At 42.9% G+C, this 15934-nt stretch overlaps 1 protein-coding gene across 3 annotated transcripts in view; it reads right to left on the bottom strand.

Moving 5' to 3' along the window:
• The window catches only part of LOC140195421 (cytoplasmic dynein 1 light intermediate chain 1-like), a 105430-nt gene extending 94566 nt beyond the window's left edge, over positions 1-10864 (bottom strand). For 2 of the 3 annotated variants that reach the window (XR_011885467.1, XM_072253692.1), the window contains exons 1-3: positions 10666-10864; positions 10502-10575; positions 2724-2840 (exon numbers count right to left, since the gene is read on the bottom strand). Coding sequence is in view for 2 of the 3 variants with exons in the window: in XM_072253692.1 (XP_072109793.1) it covers positions 2724-2840; positions 10502-10575; positions 10666-10823 (349 nt within the window). In the remaining variant the exon portion in view is untranslated. The remainder of the gene's footprint in view (positions 1-2723; positions 2841-10501; positions 10576-10665) is intronic. The other variant, XM_072253691.1, reaches the window with a different exon arrangement.
• Between the last annotated feature and the right edge of the window lie 5070 nt (positions 10865-15934).

Genomic DNA, 15934 nt, shown 5'->3' with positions numbered 1-15934 from the left:
CTTCCCCAATTAAAAATTTTCCTGTCCTCTCTGATTCTATCCTTTTCCATGATAACGCTGAAGGCCAGGGAGTGGTGGTCACTGTCCCCCAGATGCTCACCCACAGAGATCTGTGACCTGACACGGTTTGTTATCTTATACTAGATCTAGTATGGCATTCTCCCCAGTCGGCCTGTCAACATACTGTGACAGGAATTCGTCCTGGATACACTTAACAAACTCTGCCCCATCCAACCCTTGGAACTAATCAGGTGCCAATCAATATTAGGGAAGTTAAAGTCACCCATGATAACAACCCTGTTATTTTTGCACCTTTCCAAAATTTGCCTCCCAATCTGGTCCTTGGTATCTCTGCTGCAACCAGGGGGCCTATAGAATACTCCCAATAGAGTAACTGCTCCCTTCCTGTTCCTGACTTCCATCCACACTGACTCAAAAGAGGATCCTGCTACATTACCCACCCTTTCAGTAGCTGTAATAGTACCCCTGACCAGTACTGCCACCCCTCCTCCCCTTTCCCCACCTCTACCCCTATAGAACAACTTACATCATTTTTACATAAACCTCTCATCACAAAAGCATTCACTATTCAGTCCTCACACATCAAAGTTGCTGGTGAACGCAGCAGGCCAGACAGCATCTCTAGGAAGAGGTACAGTCGACATTTCAGGCCGAGACCCTTCGTCAGGACTAACTGAAGGAAGAGCTAGTAAGAGATTTGAAAGTGGGAGAGGGAGGGGGAGATCCAAAATGATAGGAGAAGACAGGAAAGGGAGGGATGGAGCCAAGAGCTGGACAGGTGATTGGCAAAAGGGATATGAGAGGATCATGGGACAGGAGGTCCGGGGAGAAAGACGGGGGGGGGGGGGGGGGAGGGACCCAGAGGATGGGCAAGGGGTATAGTCAGAGGGACAGAGGGAGAAAAAGGAGAGTGAGAGAAAGAATGTGTGTATATGAATAAATAACGGATGGGGCACGAGGGGGAGGTGGGGCATTAGCAGAAGTTTGAGAAGTCAATGATCATGCCATCAAGATGGAGGCTACCCAGACGGAATATAAGGTGTTGTTCCTCCAACCTGAGTGTGTCTTCATCTTTACAGTAGAGGAGGCTGTGGATAGACATATCAGAATGGGAATAGGATGTGGAATTGAAATGTTTGGCCACTGGGAGATCCTGCTTTTTACGGTGGACAGAGCGTAGGTGTTCAGCAAAGCGATCTCCCAGTCTGCGTCGGGTCTCGCCAATTAATAGAAGGCCACATCGGGAGCACCGTACGCAGTATATCACCCCAGCCGACTCACAGGTGAAGTGTCGCCTCACCTGGAAGGACTGTCTGGGGCCCTGAATGGTGGTAAGGGAGGAAGTGTAAGGGCATGTGTAGCACTTGTTCCGCTGCAGAAAGCAGGATCTCCCGGTGGCCACACATTTTAATTCCACATTCCATTCCAATATGTCTATCCACGACCTCCTCTACTGTCAAGATGAAGCCACACTCAGGTTGGAGGAACACCACCTTATATTCCGTCTGGGTACCCTCCAACCTGATGGCATGAACATTGACTTCTCTAACTTCCGCTAATGCCCCACCTCCCCCTCGTGCCCCATCCATTATTTATTTATATACACACACATTCTTTCTCTCACTCTCCTTTTCCTCCCTCCGTCCCTCTGACTTTTCCCCTTGCCCATCCTCTGGGTTCCCCCCCCCCCTTTTCCTTCTCCCTGGGCCTCCTGTCCCATGATCCTCTCATATCTCTTTTGCCAATCACCTGTCCAGCTCTTGGCTCCATCCCTCCCACTCCTGTCTTCTCCTATCATTTTGGATATACCCCTCCCCTTCCCACTTTCAAATCTCTTACTAGCTCTTCCTTCAGTTAGCCCTGACGAAGGGTCTCAGCCCAAAACGTCGACTGTACCTCTTCCTAGAGATGCTGCCTGGCCTGCTGCGTTCACCAGCAACTTTTATGCGTGTTGCTTGAAATTCCAGCATCTGCAGAATTCCTTGTGTTTGCACTATTCAGTCCTGTTAGGTGAATCTATCAGGAGCTTAAAGTAACCCATAAAACAAAAACTGATCACGTCTATAGTTCAACAACAATTTCAGGAACATTTATCTCTAATTCAGATTTGGGGTTAATTGCTCTAGATGCTTCTAAACACATCTATCTCCTAAAGCAAGTCTACCTGAGGTGCTTGGGAAAAACTAACAATAAAATGCCTAAAATTATAGAAAACAAGAGGATGGTTTGCTCAGTACCACACACAAAAGTAAACTCAATTTGGCTGGTGGCTGTTACATGTGGAGGCTACTACAGGGCTCTGCTCTTAAGAACAATTCATAACCTGGGTGTTGGCATGAAGAGGGACTGAGTGAAAACAACAATATGTTGCAAAGAGGCAACATATTTTAATAAGGACTCCAGTGAATACAGGATACATGGCAGACTCCAAGGATAATGCTTAGGGCCTGAAGTAGAAGCCCTTGTTGAGGGTGTTTTGACTGTAATTCCTTAAAGTACAGCAGTCCCATTGATCTGGGTAATGAAGGAGCAACTCTGGAGAATGATAGCCTGATCAGATGTTATAAATGCTGTAAAGTTGATTACTACTTTCTAGACCCAAATATTTATGTTTTATATAAAGGAGGTAAAAAAAAACACCAAGAGCATCCAAGCACAGAGAACTAATGGAAGGAAAATTTCAAGCATGGAATGGTACTCACCATCAATATCTTCATCATGAACATCCAGGTATAAGAATTCCATTCCTCGTCCTTTCTTGTAGTCCTCCACTCCTTGTAGTTTTGCTATTAAAGTGGTTTTACCAGATCCATCTTCTCCTGGCCAATAAAAAATGGGAGAAAAATATTAACATATCTGAAAACATCACATCAAAATATAACCAATACCTTCTCTCTCTAGATCAGAAAAAGGCTACTTGCTCACCAGAAACAAACATTGTATTTTTTTTTGTGAATAATACATACTAATTGGTATATTACAAAGTTTATTATATCTGATTTGGAGTTATTAAATAACTAAGTTAATTTAGTGGCAACATACAAAATGCTGGAGGAACTCAGCAGGTCAGGTTGCATCCATGGAGGGAAGGACAGTCAGCATTTCAAGTCACAATTCTTCATCAGTTGTCACTTCAAGTCAAAATCCTTCATCTTTGGAAGAAAATGGGTAGACGACATTTCTTGACCTGAAAATCCACCTGTTCACTTCCCTCCATTGATGCTGCTTAACCTGCTGAGTTCCTCCAGCACTTTGTGTGTTGCCCCAGATTGCAGTATCTGCAATCTCCTATATCTCTAAACTAACTTAGTAGTTTAGAACTGGTCATTGATAGCACATTTATGTAAAAAGAGTTCCTGGAAGCAATTATACACAAACAGCTTCCGGTTGTGAACGCGTTAGAAATTAAACTGCAATTAAAATTTGTGGGTTCTATAAATGCTGAAATGCTTTCTGGGTAATTGAGCACAATTGCATCACTGCATCTTCTCAAATGTTGGTCAAATATCTATAGAACCTAGCAAGCCCTTTGAATGGGCATTTTATGACCAAGCTGAGTAGCAGCCTCCAAATATGGTAATTTCAGACTGTGAAAGCCTTTGTGTCACTGATGGCACCTGTGAAAACCACTGCTTTTTTTGGTATCTGTGGCATTAAATTGCTGGTAGAAGAGCTTCTTTTATAATAGCAGTTTATTGTCAGTTACAAAATAGCAATGTAAGCATAATATGTTAGGATAGTTCTGAATTCAAACAAATGTGTATGTGAATACCCTGGTGGGTATCAATATCATCAAGTGCATCCAAATGAAAACATTAGGAGCTGGCTTTCATTCTACCAAAACTCACACCCAAAGAAATAATCCATTCCATGCAAGTTAACAACCAAAATCCATTGAGACTTCAAAATGTATCTCCTTATTTAGTATGCAAGCTTGATATGATAAAACATAAGAATTTCTACTAGAAATCAAGAAGCTTTGATCTAAACTAACAACTGGAATTTTCAGGATGAAAAAGATTTCAACTATTCAATTATTTGCTCACAGTACTGTTCTAATGTACTGTGTTCAGTGATCATGATCATCTCTCAAAGGCTGGTGGGTAAACTGTCCTCGATGGTACTTAACACTTCTTTCTGTAAAAGGATCTTTGTCTTCTTGACAGAAAGACCTCAATCAGTCTGTGTTGGCAGCAACAACTCAAGCTCCATCATGCTGAGCACTGGTGAGTACCCCCAGGGTTGTGTACTCAGCCTGCTGTTGTTCATGCTGTTGAGTCATAACTGCATTGCCAGATCCAAATCAAACTGCATCAATGGTTGGCCTCATCAGCAACAAAGATGAGTCGGCATTATTCTGATCAATAATGAATCGGCCAAGGCTGTGTGCTCAGCCTCTGCTGCTCACAATGCTGACGCACGACTGTGTCGCAGAATCCAGTTCAAACCGAGGCATCAAGTTTGCAGATAACACAACAGTGGTTGGCCTTATCAAGAAAGATGATAAGACAGTAAGTAGAGGAAGTGGAGCAGCTGGTGGATTGGTGTGAGAAGAACAACTCAAGCCTGAACACGGAAAAGACAAAAAAAATCATTGTGGACTTCAGGACGGCGCAGACAAACCATCCCCCTCTGTGAATACATAGCTCTTCCATAGAGAGAGCTAAGTGCACCGAGTTCCTGGGAGTTCACATCACGGATGACCTCACCCGGTCCCTTAATATCACCTCCTTGAACAAGGCACAGCAGCACCTCCACTTCCTAAGAAGACTGAGGCAAGCAAGGCATCCCCCTTCCCCCGCCATCTTAACTGCATTTTACAGGAGCACAATTGAGAGTGTCCTGACAATTGCATCTCCATCTGATATCGGAGCAGTCGAGCATTGGACCAGAAGTCCCTACAAAGGGCTGTGAAAACAGTGGAAAAGATCATAGCGGTCTCCCTACCATCCACTGGGAACACTTATCAGGAGCGCTGCTTACACAGAACATTATTAAGGATCCCACGCATCCATTCAGCATCCTCTTTGACTTTCTACCATCAGGCAGGAGACTACAATGTATAAAAACAAGAATGGTCAGGATGAGAAACAATTCCTCCAATTCCAACGGCCCCCCCTCTCCCGGTCATTAGGCTTCTGAACTCCCAGCCGCATCATATTCGAAGTGTCACCACTGGTTAATTTGCTCCGTACCTTGTTTCTGTATACCATTATATTTTATACAAATGTATGTAGTTAAATGACAAACTTCACTTCATACAGAGGCTTGTCAAATGGTGTGAGAACAACATGGACAAGACAAAGGAGATGACTGTGGACTTCAGGAAGGTGCAGGTTGACCACTCCCCATTGCACATCAATGGCTTTGCAGTAGAGAGAGTGAAGAGCACAAAGTTCCTTGGTGTGCACCTAATGGGTGATCTAACCTAGTCCCACAACACCTTCTCATTAGTCAAGAAGGCACTGTAGTGTTTATACTTTCTAAGGAGATTTAGGCATGTAAATCTCCCCACCCCCTTTCTACAGGAACACCACAGTCTCTTGCCTGGCTGCATCACTGTGTGGTACGGAATCTGCAATGCCCTTCAGAGGATAATAAAACTGCCAAGAGAATCACTGGGGTCTCCTTCCTCCCAGGAGCATTGTAGATGAAGGGCCCGAAGCATTGAGAGGATCTCTACCACCCATCCCACTATCATCAGGAAGGAGGTGCAGGAGCATCCGGACCAGGACTGCCAGACTGGGTAATAGCCTCTTCCCTCAGTCTGTTAGATTAATGAATACCCTGCCACCCCTGAGGCCTTGTCACTAGGACAGCAAGCTTTTTACTTGTGCTTCACACGACATACACTTTGAACGATATATTATTAACTCATTCATGGTAATATTTTGCTTTACATGCTGTGTGTGATATATGTTTTGTGGGTGCATCATGGTCTGGAGGGAAGTTGTTCATTTGGTTGTACATATGTACAGTTAGATGCCAGTAAACAAACTTGAATGATGTTGTTTCCTTTACACTGGAGAAACAAAATGCCATTAGCTGACCATTTTACAAAACATCGCCACTTAGTTTGCAAAAGTCACAGCACTACCAATCTTACTAACCCTCCCATTGATACGAGTTTTATAACTGGCAAACACCCCTACTCACAGACCGCCATCCAAAATAAGTACTATCAACCACTACCTTTTATGTTCTATGATCAAACCAGTTCTGAATTCATTCAGCCAAATTACTGTGGATCCCATGCATCCTAAACTTCTAAGTCTTCTTCTTATCGTGTCCACGGACAGTCTATACATGGTCCAGCCAGAAATGGACACATTTTTGCGCCTTGTTGTTGAATTCGGCAAGAACTGCAACAGTACAGGGTTCCTCTAGAGATGGGCATTGAAGGAGATGTTGCATAGTTTGTGGCTCAGTTCCACATTCACAAGTTGTCAGGCTGGTTGTATATCCCCATTCACTCAGTGACACCTTTGAACGACCTACACCAGTCCTAGGTCTGTTAAGGCACTTCCAGGTTGCCCAGTTGCAATTAGCTCCAGGGGGAAGGCTTTCATCCGGTGGAATTTCCATCGTTGGGGGTTGTTTGAGACTGGCAAGACCGTCTTTCCACGAGGCGATGCGGGCTTCAGATGGAGTTGATTGTAATGGAACAACACTGTTCATGAAGCTCTTCCTTGACTTTAGGCAGCTGGGTGTAGTTGTATGACCATATAGAGGGTGCCTCTCATCTGATGTTTGACGGAGTCCTTTTTTCTTACTGGCTACCGTTCTCCTTATATCACAGGGAGCGATACCCACCAAGATATATAGGCTGTTGGTGTTTGTTGGTTTTAAACAACCTGTGATAAGTCAGCAGCTTGCATTCAGAACGGCATCCATCTTCTTAGCATGAGTAGATCTTTCCCATGCAGGGCAGGCATATTCAGCAGTGGAACAGCAAAGAGCAAGTGCGCTGGTTCGTAATGTTTTCGATCTTGCTCCCCATTTTGTGTTAGTGAGCTTATTTAGGATGTTGTTTCGTGCGCTCACTTTTGCCTTTGTCTTATTGATGTGGTTCTTGAAAGCGAGGCATCTGTCAAGGGTGATTCCAAAGTAGATAGGGTGCTCGCAATGCGTCAGCATTGCTCCACACCAGGTCACTTTAAGCTGTCGTTTGGCTTCACGGTTCCAGGTGGAATACACAGACTAGCGTCTTTGATGGGTTTGCGCGGAGGTGGTTTTCTTCATAGTAGGATGTTAGTCCCTCCAAGGCCTCAGAAAGCATTTTCTCCATGGTGTTAAAAATCAGTGCTTTGGGCAGTGATGCACAAGTCATCAGCACATATAAAACGGCGTGTGATATCATCTGTAGGTTGGTCATTCGTGTAGATGTCGTACAGCAGTGGTGCAAGCACACTTCCCTGAGGAAAGCCATTCTTCTGAATACGCCACCTACTGCGCTTCCCACCTAGTTCAACGTAGAACCGGTGATTCTGAAGCATGCTTTCTAACAGCTCTGTTAAGTGGGGCCAAGGTAGAAGCATTCACGCCGCGGCCCTGTTGCAACTAATTCTACCACCACCACGCGCAGCAAGTAGTGTATTCAACTTCTAAGTGAGCCTACCATGATGGCTGTGCTGAGAATGACCTAAAAATTAAACAAGCCAATGGCAGATTGATTGTGTCTTTGAATCTGACCATTAGAATTCATTAGGATCTGCTGGGGGAGGATACTATCTCAGTATGGATACTGCATCTTTATATGACATGAGCTCCTGTAGTAAATATATGATATACGCTAATGCAAGACTGAGAAATAACTTTATCTAAAGAATGGCAAGAATGTGGACCTTGCTGCCACAGGGGTGGTTCAGAAAAAAAAGTGCAATAAAACCGTTAAAAAAAGGAGCAGAATTAGGCCATTTGGCCCATTGAGTCTGCTCTGCTATTCCATCATGGTGGGTTTCTATCCCTCTCAACCCCACTCTCCAGCCTTCTCCCTGTAACCGATGACACCCTTACTAATGAAGAACCTATTACCTTCTGCTTTAAATATACCCAATAACAGCATCTACAACTATCTATGGCACTGAATTCCACAGATTCACCAACCTCTGGCTAAAGAAGTTCCTTCTCATCTCTGTTTTAAAAGCACACCCTTGCATTCTGAGGCTGTGCCCTCTGGTCCTAGACACCCCTCCACTGCTCACAATGAAGAAACATCTTCTCCACATCCACTCTATCTAGGCCTTGCAATAAGATCACCCCTCATTCTAAACTTCAGCGAATTCAGGCCCAGAGGCATTAAAGACACTTCATATGTTAACCCTTTCATTCTTGGGATCATTCTTGTGAATTTCCCCAGACCCTCTCCAATGCCAGCACATGCTCTCTTAGATATGGGTCCCAAAACTGCTCATAATACTCCAAGTGCAGTCTGACCAATGCCTTATAAAGCTTCAGCATTATATCCTTACTTAAATATTCTAGTCCTCTTGAAATGAGTGCTAACACTGCATTTGCCCTCCTCACCACCAACTCAACCTGCAAGTTAACCTTTAGGGAATCCTGCACAAGGACTTCCAAGTCCCTCTGCACCTCTGATTTCTGAATTTACTCGCCATTTAGAAAATAGTCTACACCCTTATTCTTCCTACCAAAGTGCATAACCATATATGTAGTTTTCTCACAGTATTCCATCTGCCACTTCTTTGCCTATTCTCAAAATCATGTCCTCCTGCAGACTCTCTGCTTCCTCAATACTACCAACCTCTCCACCTTTCTTTGTACACTTGGCCTCAAGGCCATCAATTTTATCATCCAGATTATTGACATACAACATGAAAAGCAGTCCAACACTGCCAGCCAACTAGAGAAGGCCCACTTTATTCCCACTCTTTGCCTTCTGCCAGTCAGCCAATTTTCTATACTTGCTTGTATCTTTCCTGTAATACCATGGGCTCTTATCTTGTTAAGCAGCCTTACATGCAGCACCTTGTCAAAGGCCTTCTGATAATCCAAGTAAACATCCAATGACTCTTTTGTCTATCCTGCTTGTTATTTTTTCAAAGATTTGTCAGGCAAGATTTTTCCTTTAGTACACCCTGCTGATTCTGCCTACGTTTGTTGTTGTTACTTTGTTGGTCAATACGTAGATAGAAGTTTAACTTCCTAATAATACACATTCCAACAAAAATACACTTTATCAACAGAAATAAGTGAATAAAAATAGATGTCTATAGAACAAAATATACATAATTTTAAAAAAATTGAGATTCCAATTAGCAACAAAATAACTCATTCAATACAAATAGCTTATTTGGCAAAAAGGTTCAGCCGTGAGGACGTCATTTCTTTCAACAAGCTAAAAAGGAGCAACATCTAGAGTGGTTATGAAGATGGGGAATTAGATACAGCAGATAGGCTGGAAAAATATTTGAAAGAAATTTTTAAAATTGTAAAAGAGTTTAGACCCGGTGAATCAAAAGGAATGCGCAACAATTGTAAGGGACAATAGATCAAAAGGCCACAGATTTTAAATCACTTGTAAAAGGATCCTAAGGAGAAAGTTTCAGAATGATCTTCCTGAAACAGTAGTAAATAAATCAATTACACTGATAAGAGAATTGGATATATAAAAGAAATAAAAGTGAGGGGAATGGAAGAAACAAAATACCGTGATTAAGATTATGATAAAAGATGCAACAATGACTCAATTGAACATACTATATTCTATACTCAGCACATGACATTTTGATAGTTCTTGAAACCACACTTTCAAAATAACGTCAAGACTGCAGTTTCCCTTTTTTGCGTAGTTCCTTCCGCCCAAGCACAAAACACACCCCACATAGGCTTGAACGAACAGGCGGGGAGACCGTTTAGAACTAGATCAAACAACCAAAGCAAAATCATATTTCTACAAATACTTTGATTCCCATCCGAGGGTTCCAACACCAACAATAACGTTAATTTATTTGAACCCGCAAGACATAGGGAAAACAAGGTTCTGATTTATTCTATAAAGGGCTTCTTTGGTCACCAAAATAATAAAACAAAAGCCACGAGCCTGTCAAAACCGAAGGGTGCCCCGGCCTCCTTGCTCATCAGGCTGGTTGCCATGGCGACGTCGAGCCTGCAGCCGCCGACTGAATGGGCTGAATCCTCATCACCGCTCCGCTCCGGCCAGGGTCAGGAGAGGAGTGGAATCACCCTCGGAGCGCCGGTGGGGCAGTGGCTCGGGCCGTACATTGAGGCGCGACGACCACCCTCCTCCTCCCGCAATACCGACTGAAGGGGCAGCGCCGCTGGGGTCCCACAAAACCCTGGTGACCGGGGAAGAGCAGATGAGTGGCAGCCGACGGGAGGGAGCAAGGCCCAGCGGTGGGGAAGGGTCGGTTCCTTCTCTCCCCTGGGGAGTCACCGCTGACAAAGGGCCGTGAGAAGCGGGAGCTGGGGAGGAGGAGCGAAGGGACTGAGCACTCACCCGTCACCAGCACGGCTTTCCCCGATGGCAACTTGGAACGAGAGCGGGTGGACACTTCACTCAGGATGGAGGACCTGCAAGACAAGAGGCGGGTCAGTACGGCCAGGACGGAGCGCGGCTCGGGGGCGCAGAGAGCGGGCCGGGTACGGCCATCAGCGTCTTACCACAAGTTATTCTCTTCCTCCTCCTCCTCTCCCTCTCCGGCCGCCCCTCGCCGTTTCCGCTGCTGCTCTCCCTCTCCGGTGCCCGCACATTTGCCCTGCGTCGCCGCCGGGTGATTAGCGGTTCGTCTCCGGGACTTGCTGGCCTCAATCGGCGCCATCTTCACGCACTGAGAGAAAGGGGGGAGAGACGGCGGCAGGAGGAGCCGGCAGACAGGGCGGGGTCAGGCCGCCCCTGCTCAGCTCTAGATAAAGGAGATACCCCTGGGATAGAGGAGTCCGCACACAAGATTCCTGTTCCTGCTGGGGAGGTGTTGTGAAGATTGCAGTGATCGAGGCTTATACTCCAATAAGAACACATTTTTTTTTTTACTGACGGTGTCTCAGTTTCAGTTCAAATGGTGCTGAAAGACTGGTCCGTGCCTTTGTTACCGACAGACTTGTCTGTTCCACCGCATTTTGGAAGATTCCCTCACTCTGCTGTCATCCAAAACTGCTTACTTGCTTACTGACACAAAACCCCCTTCACCTATTACCTATTTCTTTGCTGATCAACATTGCCTTGGACATTTCAGGAATACTTCAATTTCAGAATGCTATCCTTGTTTACAAATCCCTTCGACGCTTTACTCTGAAGTAGTTATGAATCTCCTCCAGCCTCACAGCTTTAGTGATTTCTGTGATTTTAGCCGTCTGAGTATCCAATAACTTAATTGCTCTTCCATTTGTGGTTTTGATAACAAAGACTTATTCTTTGACATTGGGTCCACTCCCCAATTCTCAGTCTTCCCTTCCTCCTCAAAGGCTTTGGTTCTCTGTCTTGGGGGCAGTATGTAAACAGTTTGGCCAGGGATCAAATGCAACATTTTTCCAAGTTTGGCGATGGACAGGAATGTGAATACTAATCAATCAGAAGGTAAAAATACTTCAGTAGGTTGTAGATAAATTGGGATTATTTAGGATAATGAGGAAAAATCTCTTCACTTTGAAAGTGATGAAGCTTTGGAATACTCTGCTCCAGGAACTGTGGAGACTTAATCAAAACTGATCAATAACTTATTAGATATTGGACAGTAGGCTTAAGGAGCTGAATGGTCTACTCTGGCTTCTGTTTCTTATGTTCTTGTTGTACTGTCGTTTGGTGGGAAATTTTATTTGCTTATGCTTCTGTGAAGCATCTTGAATTCTTACTAAGTTAAAACAAAATGTCCGTGATCTCATGTTTCCTTTTGGGATTCATGCATTGCTGAGCAGTAGTGCTAAAAACAGCTCTTTCTGATCAGCTAAGTGATAGAATGCAGACATGCTCTTTGGCCCACTACACTCATCTATACTAATCGTAGAATATATTGGTCCATATGTTAAGAGTGGGGACAAATCAACAAATAAATGTGAGCAGAAATAGGACTGTGAGCATTTATTACCTATATTCAGAGCATATACTTTCGGCAGTTCTATCAATAATTCTAAAATTGGATATATTCCATAGCACCATATAACAGAAGGCAAAGCATCAAAGGCTACACGGTAGGTTCCAAATAAAAGGTATAATACTCAGTGGTAGAGGTAAACTACCTGAAGGATAGTTTTAGGTAATGCAGAAAAAGATGATTGGATAAAGTCAGTTTTAGTCAGTCTTTTAAATTTCTTCACATTCTTTGTGTGATGAGGTAGGGAAGAACTGCATGTAACTGATGTCTTATACCACTCCAACAAGTTGTTGAGCAATCTAACATGTCATTAGCTATTTTTGCCACTTTATCTACATGTTGCAGTACCTTAAGGAATTGACTGTCGTGCATTGCCAATTTTTTTTTACTCTGAACATTAACGTCCTGCCACTTTATACATATACCCTTGCCAAGTTTGAATGCATTTCCCAAATTTATTACCCGATGCTATTCTTGACGGGACTCCCTGTGTCTCATTTCTGTCCATGTCTAATCCATTGATATATCTTCTAGTTGGCTGGATGGGAAGCGGGCTAGAGGGAGTTGTTAATACCTATTGGTGCTACTGCCCACTCTTACTCCAGAACTTGGTGAGGGATACAATGCTGTTAATACCTTTCATTATCAAGAGAAGTGGTTCAACTGTGTGTTTTATAGATTCTTATCGTTTGGCACTTGGGTGTTTCTACCAGTTGCCTATCATTATAATTTTGAATGTCGTCCAGGTCTTGCTTACACTTATGAAGGTTATTGATGAAATGGGTTCCCTTAAAACACTGTTCTGAGTTGCTACGGCAGCAAAATCATGTTGTTTTCAACAACTACAAATATTTTATTATATGATAGATTTGACCTCAGTCAGCGGAGTGTTTTTCCAGCAACTTCCTGTGATTGCAGTTTAACCAGCTCTTCTTGATTCAACATATCAGCAAATGCCATATGAATTTCAAAATCAGCCCTCTCAGTTCACTTCTGGATTCATGTCTTTTATTCATGGTTCAGTAGTCATCAGTTTAAATTGTTTTCAGTTTAAAATGTATTTGCTTTTTGATATGTGCCTATTGTTGCTGAACTCTGGAGCCCCTGATGTTAATGAGTAATAAATTCCAGCAAGTTGGTAATGCTTCATGTGATTTTGTTTCCAAAATCTGTTTCAATTAAGTTTGTTCCTTGTTCTGTAGAAGAAATGTTATATACATTGGCCAAACCAAATGAATGATCCCATTCCAGTCAAAGTAAAAGGATTTATTCCATACTTACTGCAATGTTCTTATTTTACGTTTTGGTCATACTTCTAAAAGAGGAAAAATCCACCAGATTATTTTCATTTCAAAACTTTTATTGTTTTTCTTTTTCTAAAAGTACTCTTAGTCATCTATAAGTTCTTTAAAAGTTGTTTTACCCTTTTTTATTTCCGTTCCATTGCAGATGACTCCTGGAAAGGTGTACTCACTTCAGCAGCTTCATCAGTGGAAGTGAACTGTATTTGCAAGAATAAACATCATAAAAACCAGCCCTGTTAGGCTGGGTAACAGCTTCTTCCCCCAGGCTGTCAGACTTCTTAACACCCTGCTGACACTCAGCACATATGTACACTCTGTATGAATATCCTGCCATCCCCCACCTCCTCACTCTACAACTCGGACAAACTCTCATCCTGCACTGGTCACTTCCCATCTTTTATTGCTGCTGTTTCACATACTTTTACTCCTGCTCATTTTATTACAATAGTGCCAGTAACATTACACTGCCTTACATAAGCATAAACATTGCACTTGATATCAACTTCAGGCAATACCACTCAGAGACTTGTGTTAATATTATTCTGGGACTGGGTCGTAACTATGTGTATTGTGTGTGGCTGTACAATATGTATTGAGTTTTGCACCTTGGCTTAGAGGAATGATGCTTCGCTTGGCTGTATACATGTGTATGGTTGAATGACGATAAATTTGAACAGTGTAGCTTTTCCACTTCAAAAACTGACAAAATAGTAACTTTAAGTATTGGCAGATAAAATCAATTTATTCTTTTAGTAAGTATTTTATTTTAACATAAGACTTACAACATAACAGTATTAAAATATTCAGTTGATTCATTTTCATACCATTCCTTGTTTAGTTTAATTTGAGCATTATTTAAATAGTGAACTACTTAAAAAGCTTAATGCATTTAATTTTCACATGTTCTAAATGGCTACAATATTGATTTCTTCATTGGAAATGAGAGTCCATGTTTGTAAAATTATATTTTCAGGATAATTAAAGGCATGTGCTGCCATGCTAGGTGTTAAGAGTCTTATGGTTGCAGGAAACAATCAGACTACTTTTGCAGAACATAGAATGCGGATCCTAAACTAAGAACAGGAACTTGCCCTTTGGCTCACAGTGTTTGCGTCAAACAGAATGCTAAATTAAACTAAATCTCTTCTGCTGGCACATGATCCATATCTCTCCACTCCCTGCATTTCATGTGTCTACCTAAAATGGCACTATCATATCTGCTTTCTTCACTAACCCTGGCAGCCTGTTTTAGGCACCTATCACTTTCAGTGTTAATAAAAGAAAAACTTGTCCTGCACAACCCCCCCCCCCCACCTTAAATGCATGTCCTCCGGTATATGACAACTGTATCCTGGTAAAAAGATTCTGACTGTCGATTATACCGCTCATGATTTTATAAACTCTATCAGATCTCCCCACTGCCTTGTATGTCCCAGAGAAAATAACCTAAGTTTGTCCAATCTCCCCTTATGGGTCGTACCTTCTAAACCTGGTAACATTCTGTACCTTTTGTAAAGACTCAACATCCTTCCTGTAATGGGGCAAATGGTGCAGCATAAACAACCTTTACATAGTTGCAACATAAGACATAGGGGCAGAATTAGGCCATTTAGACCATGAAGTCATGGCTGATCCTTCTTTTCCCCTCCTCAGTCCCACTCCCTGACCTTCTCTCTATAATCTTCGATGTTGTGACCAATCAAGAACCTACCAAGTTCGACCTTAAATACACCCAATGACATGGCCTCCAGAGCTGCCTGTGGTAACAAATTACACAAATTCACCACCCTCTGCCTATAGATAATTCCCCACATCTGTTTTAAATGGACACCCCTCTATCCTGAGGCTGTGCCCTCTTGTCCTAGACTCACCTACTATGGGAAATATCCTTTCCACATCTACTCTGTTTAGGCCTTTCAACATTCAAAAGGTTCCAATGAGATCCCCCCTCATCATTCTAAATTCCAGCAAGTACAGGCCCAGAACCATCAAATGTTCTTCATATGATATCCCTTTCATTCCCAGAATCATCCTTGTAAGCCTCCTCTGAACCCTCTTCAATGCCAGCACATCTTTTCTTAAATGAGGAGCCCAAAGCTGTTCACAATACTCAAGGTGAGGCCTCACCGGTGCCTTATAAAGCCTCAGCATTACATTCCTGCTCTTGTATTCTCGACCTCTTGAAATGAATGCTAACATTGCATTTGCCTTTCTCGCCACCGACTCAGTTAACCTTTAGGGTGTTCCACACAAGGACTCCCAAATCCCTTTGCATCTCAAATTTTTGGATTTCCTGTTTAGAAAATAGTCTGTACATTTATTTCTTTTACCAAAGTGCATGACCATACATTTTCCAACATTGTATTTCATTTGGCACTCTCTTGCCCATTCTCCAAATCTGTCTAAACCATTCTGCAGCCTTCCTGTTTCTTCAACGCTATCTGCCCCTCCACCAATCTTCATAACATCTGCAAACTTGGCAACAAATCCGTATTCCATCATCTAAATCATTGATATACAGCATAAAAAGAAGCAGTC

The sequence above is a fragment of the Mobula birostris genome, chromosome 3, assembly GCF_030028105.1.
Source record: "Mobula birostris isolate sMobBir1 chromosome 3, sMobBir1.hap1, whole genome shotgun sequence".
NCBI classification, from domain to species: domain Eukaryota; kingdom Metazoa; phylum Chordata; class Chondrichthyes; order Myliobatiformes; family Myliobatidae; genus Mobula; species Mobula birostris.
This window is presented reverse-complemented; position numbering and strand designations above follow the sequence as displayed.